General features: G+C 40.8%; 3 protein-coding genes across 5 annotated transcripts; 2 read left to right on the plus strand and 1 right to left on the minus strand.

Moving 5' to 3' along the window:
- Positions 1 to 344: 344 nt before the first annotated feature.
- Positions 345 to 12,599, plus strand: capn10 (calpain 10). 2 transcript variants are annotated; one of them, XM_031281265.2, is made up of 14 exons: positions 346 to 670; positions 1,111 to 1,225; positions 1,399 to 1,529; positions 2,064 to 2,195; positions 3,275 to 3,471; positions 3,972 to 4,195; positions 4,278 to 4,419; positions 5,444 to 5,610; positions 5,719 to 5,975; positions 6,057 to 6,259; positions 7,535 to 7,790; positions 10,515 to 10,708; positions 10,856 to 10,901; positions 11,481 to 12,599. In XM_031281265.2, the coding sequence occupies exons 2-14, from the start codon at positions 1,213 to 1,215 to the stop codon at positions 11,508 to 11,510; spliced, it is 1,992 nt and encodes a 663-aa protein (XP_031137125.1). In that variant the 5' UTR covers positions 346 to 670; positions 1,111 to 1,212; the 3' UTR covers positions 11,511 to 12,599. The 2 variants fall into 2 exon arrangements, with proteins under 2 accessions (XP_031137127.1, XP_031137125.1); XM_031281267.2 differs by lacking the exons at positions 10,856 to 10,901; positions 11,481 to 12,599 and having other exon boundaries at positions 345 to 670; positions 10,482 to 10,706.
- An 80-nt stretch (positions 12,600 to 12,679) lies between these two features.
- Positions 12,680 to 18,677, plus strand: eif4e2 (eukaryotic translation initiation factor 4E family member 2). 2 transcript variants are annotated; one of them, XM_031281202.2, is made up of 8 exons: positions 12,680 to 12,817; positions 13,575 to 13,686; positions 13,772 to 13,906; positions 14,625 to 14,729; positions 15,818 to 15,970; positions 16,077 to 16,217; positions 17,370 to 17,445; positions 17,545 to 18,677. In XM_031281202.2, the coding sequence occupies exons 1-7, from the start codon at positions 12,798 to 12,800 to the stop codon at positions 17,403 to 17,405; spliced, it is 702 nt and encodes a 233-aa protein (XP_031137062.1). In that variant the 5' UTR covers positions 12,680 to 12,797; the 3' UTR covers positions 17,406 to 17,445; positions 17,545 to 18,677. The 2 variants fall into 2 exon arrangements, with proteins under 2 accessions (XP_031137062.1, XP_031137061.1); XM_031281201.2 differs by having other exon boundaries at positions 16,077 to 16,213.
- LOC116037335 (phospholipid scramblase 2) lies at positions 18,332 to 24,345 on the minus strand. Its single transcript, XM_031281200.2, has 8 exons — positions 23,583 to 24,345; positions 22,230 to 22,587; positions 22,052 to 22,129; positions 21,730 to 21,922; positions 19,741 to 19,852; positions 19,557 to 19,656; positions 19,174 to 19,232; positions 18,332 to 18,874 (listed from the first exon to the last, which is right to left on the minus strand). The coding sequence occupies exons 1-8, from the start codon at positions 23,583 to 23,585 to the stop codon at positions 18,848 to 18,850; spliced, it is 930 nt and encodes a 309-aa protein (XP_031137060.1). The 5' UTR covers positions 23,586 to 24,345; the 3' UTR covers positions 18,332 to 18,847.
- Positions 24,346 to 24,450: the final 105 nt, after the last annotated feature.

Raw genomic sequence — 24,450 nt, forward strand, 5'->3', positions numbered from 1 at the left:
AAGGAGAAGAAAGAATAATAAAAGAAATAAAGATAAGTGCTAGAAACACATAGGAAGACAAGAAAAGAAAGAAAGAAAGAAAGAAAGAAAGATGGGAGGAAAATGGGCAAGTAAAGTAAGCTTATATATATATTTACTAAAGTGGTGTACTTGCTATAGCAAGAACACCACTTTAGTAAATACGTTGAGTTTCAACAAATACCGAACATTTCTACTTTCTGACTGTTCTATAAGCAACATTTGCACGATAATAATAATGTAATTTTCATCATCAAACACTTAGCGTGTGGACAGTGAAGTGTGTAATTCATGGTATCAACAGTAGGTGGCGGGAGTGTTCAGCAGCACAGGAAGGATTCACTTTTTGAATGAACTGGATGTCCAAGCGGAAGAGAATTTACGTGTATTTCATACTCAGCAGGATTATATGCCTGGTTTGGATACACCTTAATTGTTAATCATAACGAAATCTGTCATGCTTTTGGATAAAAAACTCGGTGTGCTTGTGGTGACGTTAATGGTTGTGAAACCATGATAAGATGAAGCGATACGGAGATGCTAACTATACATCTGTGCATAACAAGCTAGCTGAAGCTATCAGTTAACTGCTGTGTTTTTATGAAGAATACGAGCTATCTACGAGGGGAAAGATGCTTAAAAGAGGACAATGGTAAGATATAGAAACGTATAGGAGAGCAACATAATTACCTGCTATGTTTGTTACAATACAGTTTAGTTATGGAGACACATTCATGCAGCTTTTCGTTATATTTCGCTGTTAATGCGGTTGTGGGTTAAAATATGAATTTGTGCTTATCACTTAAGCTAGGCGTGTAACCACAACGTATGTTCTCCCCCTAAAAGACACGTTTACTTACATACAAACAATGGTGTAACAATATACCCATTGTTACATTATATTAATATTTGTAGACTTATGATGGAAGGTGAACTGATATTGTTTGATTTGATTGGGTTCTGTCATAAAATAGCAGTACACACGTAGCTGTAATACCAAATATTCGCAAAACAAAAAACACTATACAGTCACAGATGAAAACCACAAATATACACAATTTCATTCATATTATATATTTCTTTTGTTTTTAGGTGTAACACAAATGTACATGGAGGCCATGAGGATGGTCACAGCTGGCTGAGGTTTACCCACTGACACAGCAGGTTCATCCAGGTTGAAAAGAAGCAGGAGCCATGAAAGAAGCAGGTATGGGTTCATACGTTTTGAAAAAACCTCGAAAAGTTGTGGCATTTGAAAAATGCAAATTCCAGGCCTGGAAAGGTTTTGGAAACATAAAAAGACCAAGAAAGTTTTGGAAAAGTCATGGAATTATTTTTTTTATGTTCATACGCATATTAAAATGCGTATGAACCCTGCAGGTAGGGCAGAGTGTGGAGGCGAGGCTCTATTTGAGGACCTGGACTTCCCCTCTGACGACACGTCCCTGTTCTCTGACAGCTCCACGCCCATCGCCAAATTGCAGGGAGACATCACCTGGCTACGCCCGCAGGTCTGATCCAGTGCCAAAGGGGAAATGTGGAAAATCCGCTGTGTGTGTTTTGTCATGGGTTGAATGTTTTCATGCTGTTGTTCAGATCAAAAGAATTTTTCATATTCAGTGGCTCTCTTCCCTTTTGGCTTCCGACCAATACTCTTGCATCACCTGTCACAGGCTAATCAAAATAAAATTTGATTATGAAAGAGTGCCTAGAAGTTGTTCTGTTCTGTTCTGTATTTCACTAAAAGCAAATACATATATATGTACCTTTTTTATGTCTGTGTATTATCTTGTAATTCAAACAAAATATAGTGTGACAAAACAATGTTGTAAAAGGCCCTGACCTAATTGGTAACAACTTCTGATTCAAGTCGTAACTAATATTTATTGAGATGAACATTATTTGCCCACGTTCAGTTTAACCACTTACTGTATAATGAGAAGTTTCTCATTTTTTTCAATTCCCCCCAAAACCCAAATCCCAGGGTTATTTCAAGTCTTCTTTAAGTCAGTGTGTCTCAATTTATGTCTATTTCATACTTTAAGGAAATCTGCCAGTCGCCAGCTCTGTTCCCTGACGACATCAACCTGGGTCATGCAAAACAAGGCTTATTAGGAGATTGCTGGTTCCTCTGTGCCTGCACCTCCTTGCTCAAGAGCAAACATCTACTGAACAAGGTAGAGCAACTGTATTATCATTTAGATTTGATAGATTGGTTAGACAAAGTTGCAGTAAATAAGCATGTTATCTACAGCAGTGTTTCTCAAATGGGGGTATGTGTACCCCTAGGGGTACTTTGGAGGACTGCAGGGGGTACGTGAGATATTTAACAAAATGTTTCAGGGTTCATACGTTTTGAAAAAAAAAACTGGAAAAGTTATGGAATTTAAAAAATGCAAATTCCAGGCCTGGAAAGGTTTTGGAAACATAAAAAGACCCAGAAAGTTTTGGAAAAGTCATGGAATTTCTTTTTTAACACAGCATAATAATATGTGATTAATAAATGTATTTCACGTCGTCTTAACCTCAACGTTCTATTCGGGGCGCGATATTACGAATCCCACTATGAACCACATAAATTGTCATTAATTTTATTGTTAAACCTCTGAGGGTAAACTTTAACACAGATTTTTATTCTTATTGTATAATGTCGACTGACATTTTCAGGAATACATAGTCATGGAAATTTGCCGAAAAGTATTGGTTAAAATGCGTATGAACCCTGGTGTTTAATAGTTACAAGGCTGTTGTCCAGAACATTGTTTCTCTTTATGTAGACTTTTTTTTTTTTCTACCAAAAATGTGACATTTGTGTCGCCTTCTTTGGACCTCTTCTTGCCTTCCTTCCTTCTACTATCCTACTTTTTACAAGTTTCTCGCTTTTTTCAAAGTTATGTCACTGTTTTTGATACTATTTTCGACCTATTCTTGCCTTATTTCCTTCCTTCTTTCTACCATCTTTTTCCAAGGTTTTGTGTTTTTTTACAGTTTTTGTCTCCTTTTCTCATTAGCATTTAATTGCTAATTAAAGTTTTTCAGTTACAAGGCTGTTGTTTAGTAAATCTATCGCTGACAGTGCTGTACTGTTCCTCTTTATGTTGACTTTTTTTCTACCAAAAATGATTAGCGTTGGTCAGGGGGTACTTGGCTTAAAGAAACAATTCAAAAGGGCTACATTATTGAAAACAGTTTGAGAACCACTGATCTACAGTATCTCCTATACTGCTGTGTTGATTTAGTCCGTGACTCTCTGTAGGTGTTGCCACCAGACCAGCCCCAGTGGGGTGACAGCAGGTACAGGGGCTCCTTCCAGTTTAGTTTTTGGGAGCAGGGACACTGGACAGAGGTGACCATTGACGACCGCCTGCCCTGTATCAATTCCACTCTCTGCTTCTCACGTTGCCACTCCCCCACCGCCTTTTGGGTAGCCCTGTTGGAGAAAGCCTATGCCAAGTAAGTAACCTTTAGAATTTCCTGTCTTATCTCTCAGTTTAATCTACTATGAACTAGAGTTGTTCTGATGCCAGTAACGGAAAAGCCTCCGATACTGCCTAAAATGCTGGTATCGGTATTGGCAAGTACGCAAATATATGCATTTAGCCCAGAAGAAAATCTACTTCAAAGTAGTTTTATTTATGTTCTTTTTCCGTCATGACTGACTGTCAAACTAGATCATAAAAAACAGTTATATTATTATATGGCATTTATTCTCTGTATGTATTTGTTTCACAAAGGGTTTAACCTGAGGCAGGCCGTACAACAATGATTGCAATCATATTACATCCATACAGGGTTAGCTATTAAAAAAAATATATAGGCTATATTCGGTACTCAATATCAGCAGATACTAAAGTTCAGGTATCGGAATCGGGAAGGAAAAAATGGTATTGGAACATCTCTACTATGAACAACACAATGAACCTTCTAATGCATTCCCCTTCCATCCTCTCTAGGCTTCACGGCTCATATGAGCGGCTGTGGGCAGGGCAGGTGTCCGAGGCCCTGGTGGATTTGACCGGCGGCGTGGCGGAGCGCTGGAGCTTGGGAGAGTCCGAGGAGGAGCAGAGACTAGAACAGGACAGTGACCAGGTCAGGAGGAGAAGGCTGGACCTGAACCTTCTGTATCCAGTGAAAGACGAGTGTGCGCTCAGCTGCTCTACTCACAGCAGTCCCGGAGGTCAGAAAGAAGTGTTTTCATGCAGACACAAGTGATTTTGATCATGTATCACATCACCTGATGAGCTCGATGACTGTTGTAGGTGCCAGTGAGCTGGGTCAGTACCACGCGCTGACTGTCATGGAGTGGTTGGATGTGAAGACGGTGTCAGGGAGCAAAGTACTTCTGCTCAGGATCAGAAACCCCTGGGGAAGATGCTGCTGGGGAGGGGCCTGGATGGGGAGGTAGGCATGTGTGTCTGCTTATGTGTGTCATAGTTAAGATTTAGTGATAGTTAAGAAATGAGTCTTCAGACTACAGTCGCCAAGGATATGACCAATGCGTTGACTAGTACTACTACAAAATGTTATATTGCGAATATTGATTATGAATATTGCGATATCGATTTTAATTTCGATATTTTTAAACATATGTCAATTTATAAGTTACGGGAAAACACATTAAAATAGATTAATAACAAATAAAACAAGTTTTCTTACAACACAAGGTTTATTTCAACTGACAGTCATATTGGACTGGTACAACATGAACACATAAATAAGGACCATGTCTACAGAACAGAATAACTTTTCTTTCGCTTCTCTGATTCGTCTCTATTTCTTCACTTACACCGTCACTCCGTCCAAATATGCACACACGTCACGTGGTACGCTCCATACGGTTTGTCACATAGTGGACCCGTGCGCTAACATATGCAAGTGGCACGGTAACTGGCCAATGAAACATGATCATTATAACGTTTCAGGCGGGCTCTAAATCTAACACAACTAAGCCACACAGCCAACGTACGGGACGCAGCGCTCCACAAAATAAACCAAATATTGCGTACTTATCGCGACACTTTCGATATAATATTGCGCAACGTGATATCGAGATAACGATATTGAGTCGATATATCATGCACCCCTAGCGTTGACATTGTAACTGTATCTCAAAGTGTTGGTATGAATGGTTGTTGTGAATAGATTTCTTAATGGTCAGCAATATCAAACCTCACTACATAAATAACTGTATACATCAAGTCGGAAGTCTGCACCCAGGGTGGCTGGGCTCTCCGTAAATCTGTAGAAAGTCCAGAGAAAGTGAGCTGTAGCACCTCGCAGACTTGATTTATTGTATATTTGAAAAGCCTTTTAGGCAATCACATGTACACACCTGTAAAATCCACAAGTCTGCAAGTCCTGGGAATTCCAGACATTTGGATACAGCCACAGTCTGCATTCACTCAATCTACCTCATTGTCTACAGTGGTGTGGGTTGGAGAGCTGTGGACCCTGTTTCTGCTTTGGACCTACAAGCCAGGGTGGCTGAGGGCGAGTTCTGGTTGGATGAGACAAATTTCCTGTCCCAGTTTGATGATGTCACAGTGGGCTACCCCATCAATGATGAGGGGCACCTAAAGAGCATATATACTGGTAATTCCCCTATTTTGCCAAAGAATGTTTTAAACATACAGACCTCTTTGGAGCCCCCTTTTATTTTATTTTATTTTTTTTAACCCTGACAACTCTTCTCTCCCACAGGAAATCTGCTGACACACAACCACCAGCTGGCTGGCCGGTGGATGAGAGGACACTCCGCCGGTGGCAGCCGAAACAGCAGCAGCTATGGCAGCAACCCAAAATTTTGGCTCAAAGTGTGCGAGAGAGGAGAGTTGCTGGTGTCCCTGCTACAGCATAGAAAATGGAGAACCACGGAGAAATACGCACAAACGCCACTCGAGGAGAGCAACAACACAACACACCAGCACTACCAGGCTATCGCTCTACACATGTGGAAGGTTTGTGCCATCACTTTTAGGACAAAAAAAGGTTTGTGTTTGTGTCTTTGCGTCATGTCACTCGCTTTTTTCTGTCACTAGGTGGAGAAAAGGCGTTTTAATCTAAGCCGGATGTTGAACAAACCTCCTTGTGCTTCTACTCACTGCCACGCCTACGAAAGAGAGGTGGTTCTCCATGGGCAGCTGGAGCCTGGATACTACCTGCTCATCCCCAGCACCTACCAGCCAGGAGCTGAGGCCCGCTTCCTCATCAGGGCCTTTTCCTCCACTTCCACATCCCTCAGGTAAGGACTAGTTTACAGATAGAGAAAGTCAACAAGCTGTGTGTGTGTGTGTGGATGTCTATTTTCTGTGGAGCCCAAAAGGTGTCATGGAGGGGAAAAAACTCATCGGTGCACAAACTTTATTAATTAATTCTCTCAAATCAGTAAAATCGGATGCACAACTGGACAGAACACAATGTTAAACAATAGGTTACATTTAACACATTTATAATGAAAAATCAAAACAACTGGGAGCAGAAGCACACTATCCCTGAAATCCCGGGAAATGTACTTGTTTTTTTAAAGCTACATTGTGTCCGAATTTTTCCCATCTAGCGGTGAAATTGTACGGTATGACAACCAACTGAATATTACTTTCTAGCCCTTCCCATTCCGTTCGCGTTTTAACTGCTACAGTGGCCGAACCCGAAATTAGCTCTTAGTATCTCCATCGTTTACATGCAGCTGTTCTAGCCACTCCGATATTAACTTCAGGCTTGTTGCTTTGCCTGTTGCCTGCTTCGCGTCATTTTAATTCTCTTTTTCCCTGCCGGCTGGCATTCGTCACGGTGCCCCTGAGTCTAAAAGTGCGAAAGGCGGAGGTATGTCCCTCTTTGGCTAAGGTATTTTAAAGATGGAGGCGCTACATGGCGGCCGTCATTCGAGCGACTCGCCTGTATGTATTCTCAGTGATTCTAAATGGCAGATTCTACGCTTACGCAAATACTTTGATTAGTTGGTGGAAGTAATGAGCACATATTTGTGAAAGAACAAAGGGGTTTTTGCTAAGAATCAACTAAAAAAATTACACAATGTAGGTTTAAGTTGTAACTTCAGCTACAGTCAAAATGCATTGGTCATAATTCAAGCATGACTAAATGCAACAAAGAGTAATATGCATATACCTATGGGTTCCCAACCTGACTGCTTTAGTGTATTGTTTGGTGGTATTAATAATTATTAAGGCAAAAGAACGCCATTTATGTTAACAAACATTAGCATGAACATGACATAAACTTTGTATGAAGCTTGAACTTCACTATCCATTGCCTGGATCTGTCTTCTATGATCTATACATGATTTATTCAGTTGATATCCCGGTTTATTCTTTATTTGTGCACACTAATTATTTCTCCATGATTTCCCATAAAAATAAATGACCGCAAGTAAATGGTGACATCTGCTGGTCAATTTGTTACCCCACACATGTTTTGATGGATTTACCTACTTCCATGTTTCGCCATGTAAGGTGCTGTGATTGAATTCCTGACATGACAATGTTGGTTTCCTCCTCAGTGCCCTGAAAAGTCCAGCGCCTTCGCTGCCATTGACGACAGATGGAGAGTGGGAGACCAGTTACTTCCGGGGCTCGTGGGTTGAGGGAAAGACAGCCGGAGGAAGCAGAAACTTCCTCTCTCACTGGCAGAACCCTTGTTTCCCTTTTACAGTGTGTGATGAGTCAGCAGTGACATCAGGAGTTAATGTCAAGATTACCCTGCACCAGAGCCGCCCTGACACTGACCTGCACCCTATTGCCTTTCACATTTATAAGGTCAGTCAAATATTAATACAAAATGAACGTAGGGGTTAATAACATGTGTACTGATGCGCCCGTTCTCTGGGATATGTTTTCATCCTAATCGAATGTGTCTCTAGCATAGACAGTATATAATGGACCAACAGATCCCGTTGCTCTGGACGGAGACCAGTGAAGGATATTAGAAGCACTTTTCCGGTGAGCGCTGAGCGTTACTGCGCAGCCTCCAACTGAGAGAGACGAAGTAGATGTGACGTGAGCAACGTGTCTGAAAGTTGGAAGTCTTCTGGTAGCTGTGCCAAGAGAAATCTCAATCATTCCCAATCTTGCAGAGACGGAGAGCGTAGGTATATGTAAGGAGATAACATGGGCACAGGCTAATTATTGCTAACTAAAATGCTAGTTAACATTAGTAATTAAACTTAAACAGCTAATGTAAGTCGAAACTGCCTGCGAGCTTCTCCTGTACTATAAGGTAATTCCTCTACTATGTGACAGTAAGTCGCGTGGTTATGACACAATCGTTAGCCTATTTTTATAAAAACGTCTGCTACGAAGCCATAACGTGAGATATAAGGTAATGGAGCCTTTTATACATTGTTGTGTTTCTTTAGAAATAAACAACGGACAAGTAAAGTCTTTAAACGCTTCAGATGTAAAGTTATTCGCTGTCAAAGTGACGTCAAAATGAATGGTAGTCTATGGAATGCTAACGTCGGGTGATCGTTTGGTAGCATCAAAATGGCGCCATAGGAGGTTCGAGCTCTGAAGCGAAGCTTACCTCCTTGGTCTCTAGCTTGAAACAGGCTAGCGCAAACCGGTGATTAGCTTATAACGCTAGCCTTTGGGGCAGAGGGTAAAGTAAACAGAAATAGCACCACACTTCCACGGTAGCATAATGTGTGTGGTGCTATTTTGAGCCTTGTTAGTGGTATAGAAATAGCGATTTCTTTTTACTTTACCCTCTGCCCCGAAGGCTAGCGTTATAAGCTAATCACCGGTTTGCGCTATCTTGTTTCAAGCTAGAGACACATTCGATTAGCATGAAAACATGTCCCAGAGAACGGTCGTATCGGTACACATGTGTTATTAACCCCTACGTTCATTTTGCGCCGGAATTGTCCTTTAAGGGATTTACAGGCCATTCACCTCTGTGTACTTTCCCTCAGTCATTCACAATACAAACTGTACAGCATGTAATTAGATCTTTGACATGTTTACTCTTTTTGTCGGTTTTAACACTCAAACTTTAAGATGTTTGAGTTAGCTTGAAATTTCTTCAGGCAGTTTTAACGCCTGTGAATATGTTTTTCGTCTGTGTTTGCTTTGCTTGTAGGGGAATGTGCACACTCATCAGCCTGACCCTTTTGAAAACATCAATGTAAAAGTGCCAGGGTTAGCTCAACAAATAATTTGCACTTGTTGTCACACAATTAAAAACAGACAAACTACATTAAAATAAGAGAAATATTTTCTGTGTAGGTTTCGCTTAATGAACTTTGGTAATAATACAGATATCTTAAAGTGACTATATGTAACTTTGTTTCTGAAACTGTGTAATGTTCCATCTGATGATCATAAATGACCTGTAACAGGAAACGAGACTACCAGTGAAAAGAACACTAGTTTTATATAGTTTTTATTAATGCCTCTGCCTGAGTCCGATTTTCCCCGCGAAGTCACAAAATGATTTACAGCTGGTAGACGGCGCTACAGAGGACACATTCTGACGGGTCACAGATTTCAGGGTAACACCAGAAAAACCTGTGTTAGTGAGTATCCAGCCAGGTAAAAGGTAGCAGGAGATGTCTTTATTTTATTTATTGTTATTTTAGAAGTTATCTGCTGTAGTTATGGCTGATACTGGGGCAGGGCCATCACAGAAAAGAAAGAAATTAAACAAAGAACAACTGAAAGATAAAAGAGGAAGTGAAAGACGACGGGCGAAACCCCGAGTCTATCTAGGTCGGGCTTTCAACAGATGGAGACAATTACGAGATTGTAAATGATTCAAAAACGTCCTCGAATTGCCCCTCATGAATGTAATATGTCTATTTCATTCATAAAATAACTTTACAATGCGTGATGTGGTTGTACGTCAGTAGCCGACCCCCCCCCTTCCATTTAGCACAGACGTTTTATTCTTTTTAGTCCGTGTTTGTGTTTGTCCCCCCTGTACCTGTGTAAAGCGTCCGTGGGTTTCATAAAGCGCTATATTAATCTAAGTTATTACTACGTTGGTTGCTACAACAATCTCTTAATGCTTTGGCGCGTGACACAGTGACAGTGATAACGTTACCCGGTTTAGCTCACGAGACATCCAAAGTAGGCTAAGTTACCGTATGCAACAATTGAAATGCGACGATGCATCTGTAACGTTTTCTCTTATTGTAAATTAATGATTTTCTGTCTGAGCAAAATATTCATCGCGACTATATGACCTCCTGGTAACGCTAACTCAGTAATCTACAGCGGGCAATACAGCACCGTTAAGAAAAGACCTTTACGACAGCAGGTGTGGTAAAAACACCACCGCTTTTGTCCAAAGCAGCTGCTAGAATCAACACAAACTGAAAGTTACATATAGCCACTATAAATTATGCTGACTTTGCGAACACTACCACTGCTGTAAAATACTCAATATTGAAAAAGATTCTTAATATACTATACATTATAATAAAATAGCTAATTATTGTAAGTCTACAGTATCTCAGCATTTGATCTTCACTATGTATGCAGTACCCAGAAGGGGAATCCGAGCAGACATTACCCAGGAACGAGGATCCAGCAGCCAGTTGTGTTCCTCACTGCTACACCCAGGATGTCAGTCTGGCCTGCTGTCTTCCTCCTGGAGCTTACACCATAGTGCCCTCCACTTATCAGCCTGACTGCTCAGCAAACTTCACCCTCAGCCTGGCTCGCAGAATACACAGGTTGGCTCTCTTCCTTTGTCTTAATCTTGAACTCACAACGTGATTACGCAGATAATAGCTGTAGCTTCAGGTATTATTATTATTATTATTATTATTATTATTATTATATCATTGTCAGAAATAATAATGGATGTATGTCTCTTTTAGGAAAGTGGTGAAAAGCCAGGAGAGGCTGGGAAGTGCCATTCAGGAGGTCAGTTAATTGAAGTAACTTAGTATTATGTAGTGCTAAAGGTGAAAAAAACTACTTGGCAACACTAGCTGACAAATCTTCGTTATTTCATCAGGGTGATTTACAGAATCTGTAAAAACACGACCTACAGTATATACTCTACAATAAGAATCTCTATCAGTTATCCATTGAGAAATAGACACATAAATGGCTAAAGGATGCTGCCCTTTTCACACAGAAATTTCAGAATAAAAGTGCACAACCGTATAGACCAAAGTCAAAAAACATCAAAAACTTAATATTAGCTGCATTCCTGTGGTAAAGAAACTTTCTTGTAACCTGTGCATCTCAGGTAGCACATCACACAACACAACACAGTTGTGTCCAACAAAGCTCAACAAATCAAATGGTTATGTGTTTTGGAAGGTTAATGTAGTATGAGGCAGACGGGGGCAGCAGCCTGACAGCGAGTCCTGCCTCCAGGGGAGGAAATTCCCTTATGCTTACCCTAAATCACATTTCTAAGTCTGTGATTGTGGTCAGAGGATGGCAGCCCTGAATGATCGCTCTGTCTTGCTTTTGTCTCTTTCTGGGCGGCAGATCTCTCACATCTCTGTGATGCAAAGCTAGTTCTCTGGGACTGTTGCTGCTTCACTGACGTCAGCTCACCTCCCAGTGCCTCTTGGCCCATGATGAAAGAACCAGTTCTCCCATCCACCCTCACCATGGAGGCTGTGTGCGCGCGCATGTATGTGTATGTATGTGTACCGCCAGTGACTGAGAAGGCAGGCAGGCAGGCAGATATAGTGGGAATGTGTGTGTCGGGAATCCTGGAAACCCCTTTATCCTGAACCGCTGAGGCTCAGGGCTGTTGGGCAGCCACACACACTCATCGGCGATTAGGACATCAGAAGTTGTCGGTGGGCTGGGCTGCTAATGAAGTATGACGGGACTGGATGGTGTAAACAAACAGCCGCCATTGAAGAGGGCCGCCGCTGCTCTTGCTCATTCACTTACTGGTGCGCCTGCCGGCCCGGAACAAAGGGCCCTCTCATGAAGGTCCTCACAGAGGCACAGGGGGCAAGGGGCGAGGGGATGGTCTCCGACAGCAGAGCCAACCAAACCACACCACACCATACCGTGCCATAACCATGCCAGAGCTTTCCTCCCATCCTTCACCACCAGATACTTTGCTCCTTACCTAGCTTGAATTGTTTGTCTGTTAGACACAGACAGGATTTTCTCAGTATGTCATCAGCAAACATGCTTGCCATCCAGACTAACACTAAAGTCATACTGGACCTAAAGAAGTCCACTTTGTTCCTGACTCCATCCTCACCCCCCAGCTCCCTTTTTGTCCTCCCAGACTCGGTCCACAGCTCTTCTTGGACCTGAACAGAGCCACGGTTTGAAGTTGCCGCAAGAACAGATGACAAGCGGGCGGATGGAGGGGATGAAACGAGGGATGCGGCACATCAGAGGAGGCTAGTTTAAATGAAGAAGCCGCCAGTCCTTTTTTGTGTTGAGGCTGCATATGTGTGGTGGTGTGTGTCTGCCAGCTCGTAGCCATGTCTGTGTCAAAGTCACAGGGTTTGTGATTATTAATTGGAGCCAGTGTTAACATAGACTTTTACAAAGCTATAATTAACTGATTAGAGTGGTACTGTGTGTTTATTATGTTTGGAAGTAAGATATGATGAATAAAATGTTAAAACATAACTTGATGCTGATGTGTCCTATATATTGTTGTGATTTTGGTTTTATATATGTATACATTTGGTAAAAACTGGGGAAAGCTCTCAACCCCACGTTCATCACACTGCGTGCGCGTACACATGCGTCCGCTGTGCGCGCCGCCGTTCCTGCGGAATTCAGGAGGCTGTGGTCGCACTCCGAAAGGCTCCCACCTAGAAAATAATGAACAACAAATTTGACGCGTGAGTAATCAAAGGTTTCTATGGAATATCTGCCAGGGAGTGGGCCCCCTGTCGTGGCTGCAAATTCACGGTGTAGCGTAACATTAATGAAGGCTCTTGCGTGTAAAAAGAGAGGTGTGTCAGCTTTATTGCATGGTCCTGCATGCTCTGCAATATAACGTTGGGCTTATACACCTACATGAGAGCAATGTCCACACACAGGTGCATTTAAAACGAAGGGAAGTAACAACAGAGTCTGCATAGTATTTCATGATGGGGAATATGCTGTGTTGTTAGCTGTAGCTTAGCCAAGCGGAAGGCGGACAGGGCCTTAATCCTCGGTGTGGTAGTTGTTTAGAGGCGGTGGAATGTGCGCACAGTCTCGGTTCAAACTAGACTCCCATGGCCCTAAAGTACGGGCAGGTAGTTAACAGGGCGTTGTAGGATATTCACGGTCAGAGTAGTTTAAGTACAGGTGTGTACGTGTCCATCATAAACCGTCTACATATTTGCAGTTTACAGGTAAAGGCACACTCAGTTGAAAGTTCATTAGGTGTAACGTTAGCTAGCTAATGCAGTAGCCCTGCAGTGGATCATATCTTCATAACGTTGACTCAACACCTCTCTAAAACAGTTTAAACAAAAACTGCACTTTCTCTGTCTTGTTTTAGACCGCGTTAGTTTTAGCAATGTAATAGTTGTAGTCCCCCTTAATTTGAATGAAGTCAGTGCAAGACACAACCATTTTTATTTTGCTGTCTGTTTCCATCAAATCCAGTCTGAAAGATGATGACAGTGGAGACCACGACCAGGACCAAGGCTCACCGAAAGACAGTGAGAAGGAAAAAGCTGAAGACGAGGACAAGGAACAGAACACCTCTAAGAAAAAGGTAAGCCTATATATATAAAAAAGAGACATGTGTTTGCAGCTTCAAAGTTAATTGTACAGCTTATTCACTTTCTTGTTTTCTGCAGATGGTGGTGCCAGGGGCAGGAGAGCACCCTCTTCAATACAACTACACCTTCTGGTACTCCAGACGCACCCCCGGGAGACCAGCCAGTACTCAGAGCTACGAGCAGAACATTAAACAGATTGGTAGCTTCGCCTCGGTAAGTCGCTTCTTATGACCTATTTAGATGGGGCATACAGTAGATAGGAACGGGACACTCTTTTGCTTTTGTTTATCATCTTACCCAGACAGCGCAAATCTATGATAAAAGCTTATCCTGACTCATGTTGATGTAAACTAAGGCTAAACAATTTGGGGATAAAATCTAATTACAATTCGATTTTCCAATTCTTTTTAATTTTTTTATCTAAAGTTTATCTAAAGTTCAATATTCACTGTGTAACAGCTAAAACATGTCATGGAGCATTAATCAATACGTGTTTTTCTTTTAATTAGCATGAATTAACATTGAACAGTCAAACACAGAACATTTATAAAAAAAAATTCTGATATGCCTCAGTTCAATAGCAGCATCCACATATTGCACCACCTATGATCATGTTAAATAAAGTAATACAAAAATGAATGAAAAATCCACTCAAAATAGGACATTTCTGGAAACAATGTGTGATACGTAACATTATTCATTATTCCAGCATTTATCTTCATTTATCTAAAACTGTAAATATAATAATAAAAAGTTGTTAAACCAAACCAATGTTAAACCAAATGTTACACCAAACATTTTAACTAAATATTGCACATTCGATTGATCGCGGTCTTCACGATTAGCTAATTGCATTCTTTCAAATTTCGTTTTTGATTTGAAACTGATTAATCGTTCAGCCCTAATGTAAACATTGCCTGTCCTTCCACAGGTGGAGCAGTTCTGGCGTTTCTATAGTCACATGATCCGGCCAGGCGACCTGACAGGCCATAGTGACTTTCACCTCTTCAAGGAGGGTATTAAACCCATGTGGGAGGTGGGTACTCTGAGATCCTGTACAGTAAAGAATGCATTTATTTAGACCCTACTGTCCTCTTCTTCTTCTTCCTAAGAAATCCATGTTCGCATGCATGAAAACTCACCAAACTTTGCACATAAGTCCAGTTCTATGCCAAAATTAATCAGTGCTATTTGTGTGCTAATTGTCCTGATGGTGGCACTACAACAGCTATCTTTAAAAATTCATAACAAATCAGCCGTACATGCTACAACGTCACAACTTATGCCAAACTGTAGCCCCAATAGAGCAGAAACTATGCTCCGCTGTTACCTAGTAGCAATTTTGAAGACCATCACTCTACTTTTTGCAAAAACTGCAAAACTTCTTAAACCTATTAACTCCCACTGTTTTGTTTCAATTGATACCACATTTGGGGAACTTCTTCCCCAGACTGTTCTCCACAAATTTCAGATTTTTGATTTATCAAAAATTGAGCCCACAGTCTATTAAAACATTGCTGCATACAGTAGTATAAACAAATCCTGCTATTTCTTCCAAACTAAATCTTTGATGTTCATGGAAAAAAAACCACAACATTCAAAGATCACTGTAGATTTGGTGAGCACAATTTCACAATTTTATCTCAAAAAGTGAATTTAAAAAAAAAAAAGTTTGAATTGTGTTCAGCACCTGGTGTTGCAAGATGATCATACAGATATCTAATCAGGAATTGTGCTGTGGACAACCGCCCTGCATATTTGAAATGTGTGCCTGCATTAACACACCTGATTCTGATTAACAATCAGTCCAGTTCCAGTTTAGGAAAGTCATGTTATTGAGTCAACCCAGGCTGACTCAATAAAATATAGCCCAAATAGCTAGAGGAGTGATCACCTGGACGATAGCTCACTGAGATCACCGTTTGCCTTCGGACCCGAAGTTTACAAATTCAAAGCTCAACGGTCACACTGTCACATCTTACACAAAATCAGCCATTGTGCTTTGGATGACTTCCCTGCGAGTTTAAAATGCTCGGCCCTGACCATCGCTGCAGAGCAGCGATAATTCTATTTGGTTTTGTAAATAAAATGCCCACTCTGAAACCCTGCCTATGTTGTTTTTAGGATGATGCCAATAAGATGGGTGGGAAGTGGATCATCCGTCTGAGGAAAGGCCTGGCATCTCGGTGCTGGGAGAACCTGATCCTGGCCATGCTCGGGGAGCAGTTCATGGTTGGAGAGGAGATCTGCGGGGCTGTGGTGTCAGTACGCTTCCAGGTAAAACAACAAAAAGACACACACACACACACACACACACCTGTTGTACGTAGTCACTGCCTTCTTCAGTATACTCAGACATGCCTTCTCTGCTTCTTTTCTCCAGGAGGACATCATCTCCATCTGGAACAAAACAGCTAGCGACCAGGCAACCACTGCCCGCATCAGAGACACCCTGCGCAGAGTCCTCAACCTGCCTCCCAACACCATCATGGAGTACAAGACTCACACAGACAGCATTAAGTATGTATGTCTCTTCGTTTTATTATTTTCTCTCTCTCTATCTCTCTCATACATGTATGCATGCTCACTAACTTTACATTTGATCAGATTTCTGTTGGGATTACACTTTTTAACTATAATGCATTAGTGTTGCATCAAAGAGCAGAATGATACAAAACAGTGCTAATGTTTCTTACAACTTAAACAGCTAGATGTTTGTGGTAATTAATATTTTTTAATAAAAAAAATTAGCTTCTTAAGTGTGAAGATTTGTGGCTTCTAATTTGAATTTATATGGGCTTTAGACTGTTGGTTGTAGATAAAACAGCAGTTTGTAGATGTCACTTTGGGCTCTGGGTACTAATGATTTTCAACATTTTGTGACATTTTATTAGACTGGGTAAATCCAGCCTGATCTGCCGGCGATTTGATTTCGCCCTGCAGCTCAGGCTGGAAACCTGTACGTTTATCTATTCTGCTTCCGTTACAATTTTGCGGGGATCAATCACAAACTGGCTTATTCACCTGGCGCGCTATTGGTGGGTTTAACATGATGACGATAGAGAAGCGACCAAGCAGCTTTTTGTTTACATTCAACATAGCGGCCACCGAAGCGCAGCAACCTGTTGATGCCGCTGTCACTGCTACGTCACCCGGATCGTTGGTCTGATTGGTTGAAGGACTGTCCAATTGCGTACAGTCATTTGAACTATGCCCGTTGTGCAGTAGAAAATACAGAGCAGACTCCCCAGACTAATCAATCTTAAAAGATTGAGCTTGGTGTGGTGATGGCCAGACTAATATTTTATAGAAGAAACATTTAAGCTATACAATGATCAACATTATAATCGATAATAAAGTGAAATGTTTTTTGCAGCGCTACTAGTATTACTCTATAACTTTTCTTTGGCAATCATGATTTACTAATGAAATGCTTTCATTAAAACATTCACAGCTATAAAAAAAAAAAAAAAAAACCCGACATATATTTACATTTGTATTTGTTAGTGTGTATGTTATAAAAGAAAGACAAGTAAAATACAACCATGTATGCAATCATGTTTCATATGCTTTTGGAGTAAATTGATGCAGTTGTGATTCTCCCATTGAAAAAGGCCTACATATCCAAACGCTTTGTTTATTTTGAATGATGATGTGCTGCATCCTTTGTTTACAGAGCATGGGAAGACTTCCATGGACTGGTGAATCCTAGTGGCGGACGTTAGCCCCTCACACAGACAACCTCTGCAAGAGTAAGAACTGTTGCTACATTAGTTCAAAGTGAACAAAATGGTTTCTCTCTGATGTACTTTTGTGTCATGCTAACGTGTGTCTCTGTTTGTGGTGTGTAGGTGTGCGTATATGTGATGTGCTGGGGGATGACGAGTCTAGGGAAGGATACCTCTATGTGGATTGGCACTGTGTGATATGAAGACAGAGCAAAAGTCAGGAACAGAGGCAAGAAGACATTCCTTCTTAGCGTCAAATTGGAAATGAACAGAGAAGCCTGTCAACAGAACACTGAACCAAGCCGAAGAAAGAAAAATGCGTTATTTTTAATCAACCAGAGAAGAATGAAAGAGCCTCCAATTTTATTTTTTATTTTTATTAATGCGAGTTGTAACATCTGTTAACTTGCCACCAGAGGGAGGCCATGTGACTGGTGTTTGCTGATCTGGTCATTAGCTGTTAACAAATTGTACTTGACAAAATACAACAAAACCAATCTGTTATATAACCTAGATCAGATTGTATTGCTTAGCATAACGTCACACGTCCTGCTGTTTAAAATTAATCTGTGTTAATCTGTTTTATTGGGACTCAAAACAGGGTTGCAGGTAGATGTTATTTTATTACAGTGCTGTATTTTAACTACAATTCCTCTGGTCATTTCGAACTAGAACGATAACTATTGTTGTGTACGATATATTTGTAAATACAGTCTACTTAAAAAGATCACGTAACTGAATCAGCGATGATTCTCTATCTTTGACCTGGAGGTTGAATCCCAAAGGATGAGGACCATCCTGTGTTGGGCAGAAGGTTGTATAACCGGCATCTTAAGAATGGACTGCCAAGCTGCCTGAATCACTGTGCCTGGCCTCGAGCCCAACCCAACCCAGTTTTTCCTTCTGTCTGTTTTGTCTTTATCCCACCTTGAAAGAATCCAAGCGATGGGCTCTGCTTTAATGTCCTCAAAGGTGTATAGGTGTCCTGAAACACTGACCTTCACTCCCTTTTCCATTTTGTAGTAAAAAAAAAAAAAATGAAACTGGGCCCAGGGTCAGGGTCTGTTACAGTTTTTATCAATTCCTCGGGAGCATTTTTTGGAACCACGTCAAGAAAGCGCCTATAGTTTGTTGAAAAACTGTAATGCTGCCTGTAATAGGTGGTGTGATGATGGGTACAGGTGTGTGTCAAACACTGCTGGATGTACACCTGATGGATTATAGCAATAAATGTCAAATATGCAGCTGCTGCTAAAGCTTGTTCAGTGTCATTTACTTTAATAAATGTATGTTGAAACAGATGTTTCAACTGTTCTATATCAAATGCAATTAAATGAGGCAGTCTCTTGTACTCTAAAGCGACTCGGCTGGTGTTCCTCACTAGTTACAGCCCACTTTCAACGTCTTGATTGATCCTTTTCATTAATCAGCTCATTTCAAAGAACATGTAATTCTGTAGAGAAAATAGTAAAAAAAAGGTGAGTTGATCAATGAGGGATTTCAATTATATAGACCTTTTTTTCACAGCAGACAAATTGAGCACAAGTAATACTAAAACAATGTGTGTTTCATGCTGTAGTCCCAGTAAACCATGACAGTAGCATGCACAACACCTGAACCCTGAAACTGAAGCAACTAAATGTATGTAAAATGATGTACACCTCTGCTGTCTCTTCTGTGAAAAAGGCCTATTTTAATTCAACAAAAACGGTATCTTCCTGCAAGAGTGCTAATAGAAGTTTATATACTTACCAACAAGAAAGTGGCTGCCAGCAGCAGCAGTTTATTGTGTGAGTCCATATTCAGCGGCACTGGACAAGTAACAAAATAAAATGTAAAAATGTATTACGACAGTGGTTCACCAACTGCAGGGTGGAGGGGGGGTAAGTTGAATAACTCTTATCTCAGCAGACTTTATAACTTGTAAACACAGGTGTAAGTAATTTATTAATCACTTATTTTAATTTGCACTAAAAAAAAATGAGAAAGATAAGTGAAAAGTAACACATGTTCTTACTGTTATTTCAATCAAATTCTACTTTACTTTATTTTGTCCACCATGGGGACATGACAGGAGAAGTTTGGGAACCACATCATGAGGAATTGGAAATCTTATTTCCTTAGGCACAACTCACCCTCCAACCCAAAGTATTCATGGTCCATGTTATGTTCGTCATTGAAGCCAGGCCATTTCTTCCATATTGTTCCAATCTTCTCACCAATGTTGGAGACAATCTGGTGTGTGATTAAAAGCAAAATATATTGATTGAAACATACTTGTAGATACACGTTTCATTTTGGGTTGCTTAAATGTTCTACCTGGAACTGCTGGTTGGAGAAGCAGCGGTATGGACAGCAGGAGCCCTGGATTCTGAAGGTCGATGCTCCTTCTGAATCACACACTTCCAGGAGAGGGGTGAACATGCTCCACCTGAAAACCCAGTCAGCCAAAACACAACTTAACACATTTCTTTACATAATTGTGCAATAAGCAACCTGGCAGATACACTGGCCAGTACTTCACACACTGGTGCAGCCCAGCCTTGATGCTTGGTTGATCACATTTTCAGCTGTCATGATTCTGCAGCACCAAAACCATTGTTTGCTTGGTGTCGGTAGAGTTCAGACTGGGGCATGCTTTATTCTTGCACAACTGAGAGAATACAGTTTTTATACCAAGTAGATCTCTGGTCACCGAAACCTCTGCCAGGTCAGTCTTAATTGGGGACAACTTCATTGAGTGTTGCTTCTGGAAAACTAAATTCAACACACAAAGGCACCCACCCCAGCTAACCCTGGAGTCAGATTCAGGCCAGAGGAAGAAGGAAGTATTTCGGTTTGACTACAGGAGACTGGGTGCCACCATTCCTCCCATTAGCCAACATTCACATTAGGAGGGATGTGGCATTCCTTCCCTCCCATGTAGCCCAACGCAGCTCTGTCAGTGTGTCTCTGTCCAAGCAGCTGTTTTGTGCATTAAGTCTCCAAGGATTAGACTACACCCCAGCTGGGTGGAACAGTAAAAGCTCTCACTGCTATTTAGAGACAGGCCTGGGCATCTACGGTGGCTCAGACAGGGTGGCCAGAGGCTGGGAGTGACATGGAAAAAGACTCATATGACAAGATGTTCAGTCTGAGAATGTAAAGTATTAAGATTGCTGCTATAGTGTTCTGATAGTGGGGGTTAGAGGGTTCATTCAACCAAATAAAATCGAAATATAAAAGATTACATTTAAGTATTTTAACAGCAACATCTCTGTCCATACACACGTTACATTTACTCTAAGTAACGCACAGAAATGAAAACCGTTTTTACAGGCACTGTTTTTTGACAGAAAGTGGTTTGAACTTTTTACAGTAAAGTCTGTTTTGTTTTTGCAATTCTATGAGTGCCACAAACAAAATTCATTTACCTCCACTGTATTTCGATAGCGTCACATATCACAGATAACTCAAAACCTGGTTAAATGGTCAAAACAAACTTAGATTACCTATTTAGTTACCTAATAGTGGGATTTCTTTTGTCTCTTTTTGTAATTTCAGGGGAACTAATCCTTTTATTAAGGGTGTTAAGTATTAATATGTAATTTTTAACGACATACTATTTTATGTAGCTTTTTACGACATGCTATAATATGAGTTTTTATGTCATTTTTTATGACATACTATACTATGACTATGACTACTATGAGCTAAAATTAGTCTATTAACAGGTAATATTCAGAAGTTCTTTTCTGATATAGAGGGGGGTTATAATTTAAGGGATGTGTGTTTATATGTATAGTAGATATATAGGTTATATATAATAAGATAATTGTGAATACGACGTATTATAATTTATTGAGTTATGGAAAAGGGGTAGGATTAAATAAGTGTATACTTCCTCCTACTCCTTTTCAGACATGTCTATGTTGGTTTTTATTTTTGTGTAATGTTTTGTTTGGATTATTTTGATATGTCTGAAATAAATTTCTTCATTCATTCATTCATTCATTCATTCATTCACTTTAGTTAGGACTATTTTATGACATGCTTTACTTTGACTTTTAATTACTTTTATGACATATTATACTAGAAGTTGTTTATGTAATTTTTTATGACTTTTTTATGACATACTATACTTTGACTTTTATGACTGTTATGACATACTATACTATGACTTTTAATTATTATTTAATTAGTATTTATAGAAATACTATACCATGACTTTTTTATGACATACTATACTATGACCTTTTTATGACTTTTTATGACCTACTATACTTTTCACCACTGTAAAAGTCAAGGGACAGATTCAGACTGCTGTACCTCTGACATACGGTGCCAACGTGATGTTTATGAGGTGTGTAGGCCCTGATCTCCATCAGGCAGCAGCCGAGGCAGCAGGCGTCCACCCTAAGGGGCCTTTCAAAATAAAAGACCTGCCGGCCCTGACAGTCGAAGCCCTGCAAAGAACAGGCCCGAGCTGGACCGCAACACTGGAGGCACACACAAGAACTCTCTGGCAGGAGGGAGAGATCAAGAAGAGTCTGAGAATACATTGAAACATTTTAACTTACTTTCTCTTTCTTTTTGAGATGCAGATAAATGTTCTCAGTTAATACGCATGTAACTGAACAGGGACCAGTACCTTCCATAGCCACAAATAACTGGGACCTGCTGCCTCCTGTGGTGATGCTGTAAATCCTCCTGGGAACACACTGTGGACCTACAAAGATAAGTATTATTCTTTTTCAAACAGACACATCGCTACACTGCAAGTATTCTATTTTACACACAAATACACACAAGTAATCCCTCCTACTCACCTTGCAGCTCTGGTCTTGCAGTGATATGTATCTGACTGACTGTTTCCAGCACAGACATAAAGTGTGATCCTGCTGCACCTCCAGGCCGCTGCTCCTCCACCCCTGGTCTGCCCACTTTCCCTGGTGGCTGCGTGTAGCAGTTCTCCATCTTCCTCCCAGGAGCCAGACCTGACAGCTGCTCACCCGATTCCCAGTCTGGAGGCATTTGGTGGCGTTTGGGTCCAGATGAGTGAGTGTGGCACTCACATGAGGGCCCACAGCGGTTCTGGAAAGCTCTGAAGATCATCTGGATGTGTTTCTCTCGCTCCAGTCCACCAAAGGGAAGAGGCTGATTGGTCACCGCTGACATGGTGTAAAACTAAACATATACGTGGACTTAGCAATTACATAACAATGATAAATAGTCAGACTAACAGAAATCATGTGCAACAGGTATGTATGTAACCTGGGTCAAACGTAATTTTACTAATTTATGTTGGTTATGGATGTTATTATTTAGGTACCAGAATGGTGTGACACAATTAACCAGGAAGTTTTTAGTTACATAAAAATATATTGTAAATTGGCAGTATTTAAATTGTCCTCAAGGAGTTTAATAACTTCCAGTCCAGCCATTGTGTATTTCCTAAATATTACATTAGCAGAATAAATTAGCAAATTATGTCTCTGAATAAAATAGTCTTACATGCTATGACAATAGCTAAGAAATGTATTTACTACGAACAGCAGTTTTGAAAATAACTCTTATCATACCATACCTCAGAGAAAATCATTGATTAAAGGTTCATTATTGATCGAGGCAATTGTAGTTTTGACACAAAAGTCTTGGTGCAAAGTCCACTTAAAGTATAGTATAACAAAAACTAAATGGGAAAAAAATGTTTTCTTTATATAAAATGAAGGCTTACAATTCAAAAAAACAAATATGTAATTTAACTCTTCAATTTACAAGGAAAACAAGAAGAAAAACAACTCCCCCCCCCACGACTCAAGGTTCCTTACAGCCGTCAGCAGGTTCAGACAGTTCTATGGCACCAATATAAACAGTCTCCCCTTAAAACAAATTGATTTCATCACAGCAACCAGCCTCAGCCTCCTTCTTATTCACATCACACACACTCAACTTGCACAGTTTGGTCTCATTATGCAGCATGCAGCACTCTACAGTATATTCCTCCACAACAAAGTACCATAATGCCCCTCCCTCGTGTCCTGCATATAGACAGTGGTTGGTAAAAGAGTACAACAGGTGCCCACATGGTTAACATCTTCTGCAGCATTTAACCCTTGTTATATTACAATAGTGCAAAGACAGAAAATGGCACAATAGAGCATTAGAAGTCTCTTGCTTACCATCTGTGGTCAACCTCCTCCTGACTCTGGAGGATTACTCTGATAATCTAAGTGTGAGAAGGCCGAGACCAGGCAAACATCCATGAGTCATCATGATCCGGAGGGGTGAAGCACAAACCTCCTTACCATCTCTGTGTGTTTGTGTGAATATTCACATAGTAATGTTTGGCTTTGTGAGTGTGTGGGTGTGTCTCTTGTCCCCTCTGTCTCACCCCCTGACTCTGTTTCCATCCCAACCAGCCGGATCTGCTTTTTGTTGGGCTAGAAAGGCACCACTCAGCCATGTAATTGAAATCCTGCTTCCAGAGGTGGGGGGCTGCACAGTGGGTCTGTGTTTCGGGGGTAGCCTGGGGTGGGGGGGGGTGTCAGTGCTCTCTATGTGCCTCGAAAAAAGTGTCAAACACTGGATTAAGAAATGTCTGAGAGCGTGTCATCATGAGATTACAGTTGTACTTTTATTGATAAAATTTGGCACATTTGGCTGTTGTCCACTGTTACACGTGTGATCAACAAATGTCTCATGTAGTTCATGATGGCCTTGAACTTGATCAAAATCAACAGAAGTGAAAAGTCAGTTTACATCAAAAACTGAGCTGGGAACAGGAAGAGCAAAGGAACATGCCCTTGCATTTCTAATACAACTTGTATGCAAAAAATATCATCAACCTCAACAACCAGTCACAGCTGACACCAGTATGTGTCTCCATGGATCAACATCTGTGCAGTGGATCCTTTATTGCCATGAACAAGCATGTTTGACTTAAAGGACAAATCCGGCGCAAAATGTTCGTCGTTCGACTGGTCGTGACGGTTTTCGCAAGATGGCGCCTGCCTGTATACGTGAACGGTACTGTCTTTCTAAACTATC

This window comes from Sander lucioperca, chromosome 9 (assembly GCF_008315115.2).
Source record: "Sander lucioperca isolate FBNREF2018 chromosome 9, SLUC_FBN_1.2, whole genome shotgun sequence".
Lineage (NCBI taxonomy): Eukaryota > Metazoa > Chordata > Actinopteri > Perciformes > Percidae > Sander > Sander lucioperca.

Excerpts from the sequence above, each read along its gene's own strand:
- capn10 (XM_031281265.2), top strand. Across the intron at positions 3,472-3,971 it reads TTGGAGAAAGCCTATGCCAA|GCTTCACGGCTCATATGAGC; the intron begins GTAAGTAACCTT and ends CATCCTCTCTAG. Across the intron at positions 7,791-10,514 it reads TTGCCTTTCACATTTATAAG|TACCCAGAAGGGGAATCCGA; the intron begins GTCAGTCAAATA and ends CTATGTATGCAG.
- eif4e2 (XM_031281201.2), top strand. The coding sequence starts at position 12,798 with ATGAACAACAAATTTGACGC. Across the intron at positions 13,687-13,771 it reads AGAACACCTCTAAGAAAAAG|ATGGTGGTGCCAGGGGCAGG; the intron begins GTAAGCCTATAT and ends TGTTTTCTGCAG. Across the intron at positions 15,971-16,076 it reads TGGTGTCAGTACGCTTCCAG|GAGGACATCATCTCCATCTG; the intron begins GTAAAACAACAA and ends TCTTTTCTCCAG.
- LOC116037335 (XM_031281200.2), bottom strand. Across the intron at positions 22,130-22,229 it reads TGCAAGACCAGAGCTGCAAG|GTCCACAGTGTGTTCCCAGG; the intron begins GTGAGTAGGAGG and ends TTATCTTTGTAG. Across the intron at positions 19,657-19,740 it reads TCTCCAACCAGCAGTTCCAG|ATTGTCTCCAACATTGGTGA; the intron begins GTAGAACATTTA and ends ATCACACACCAG.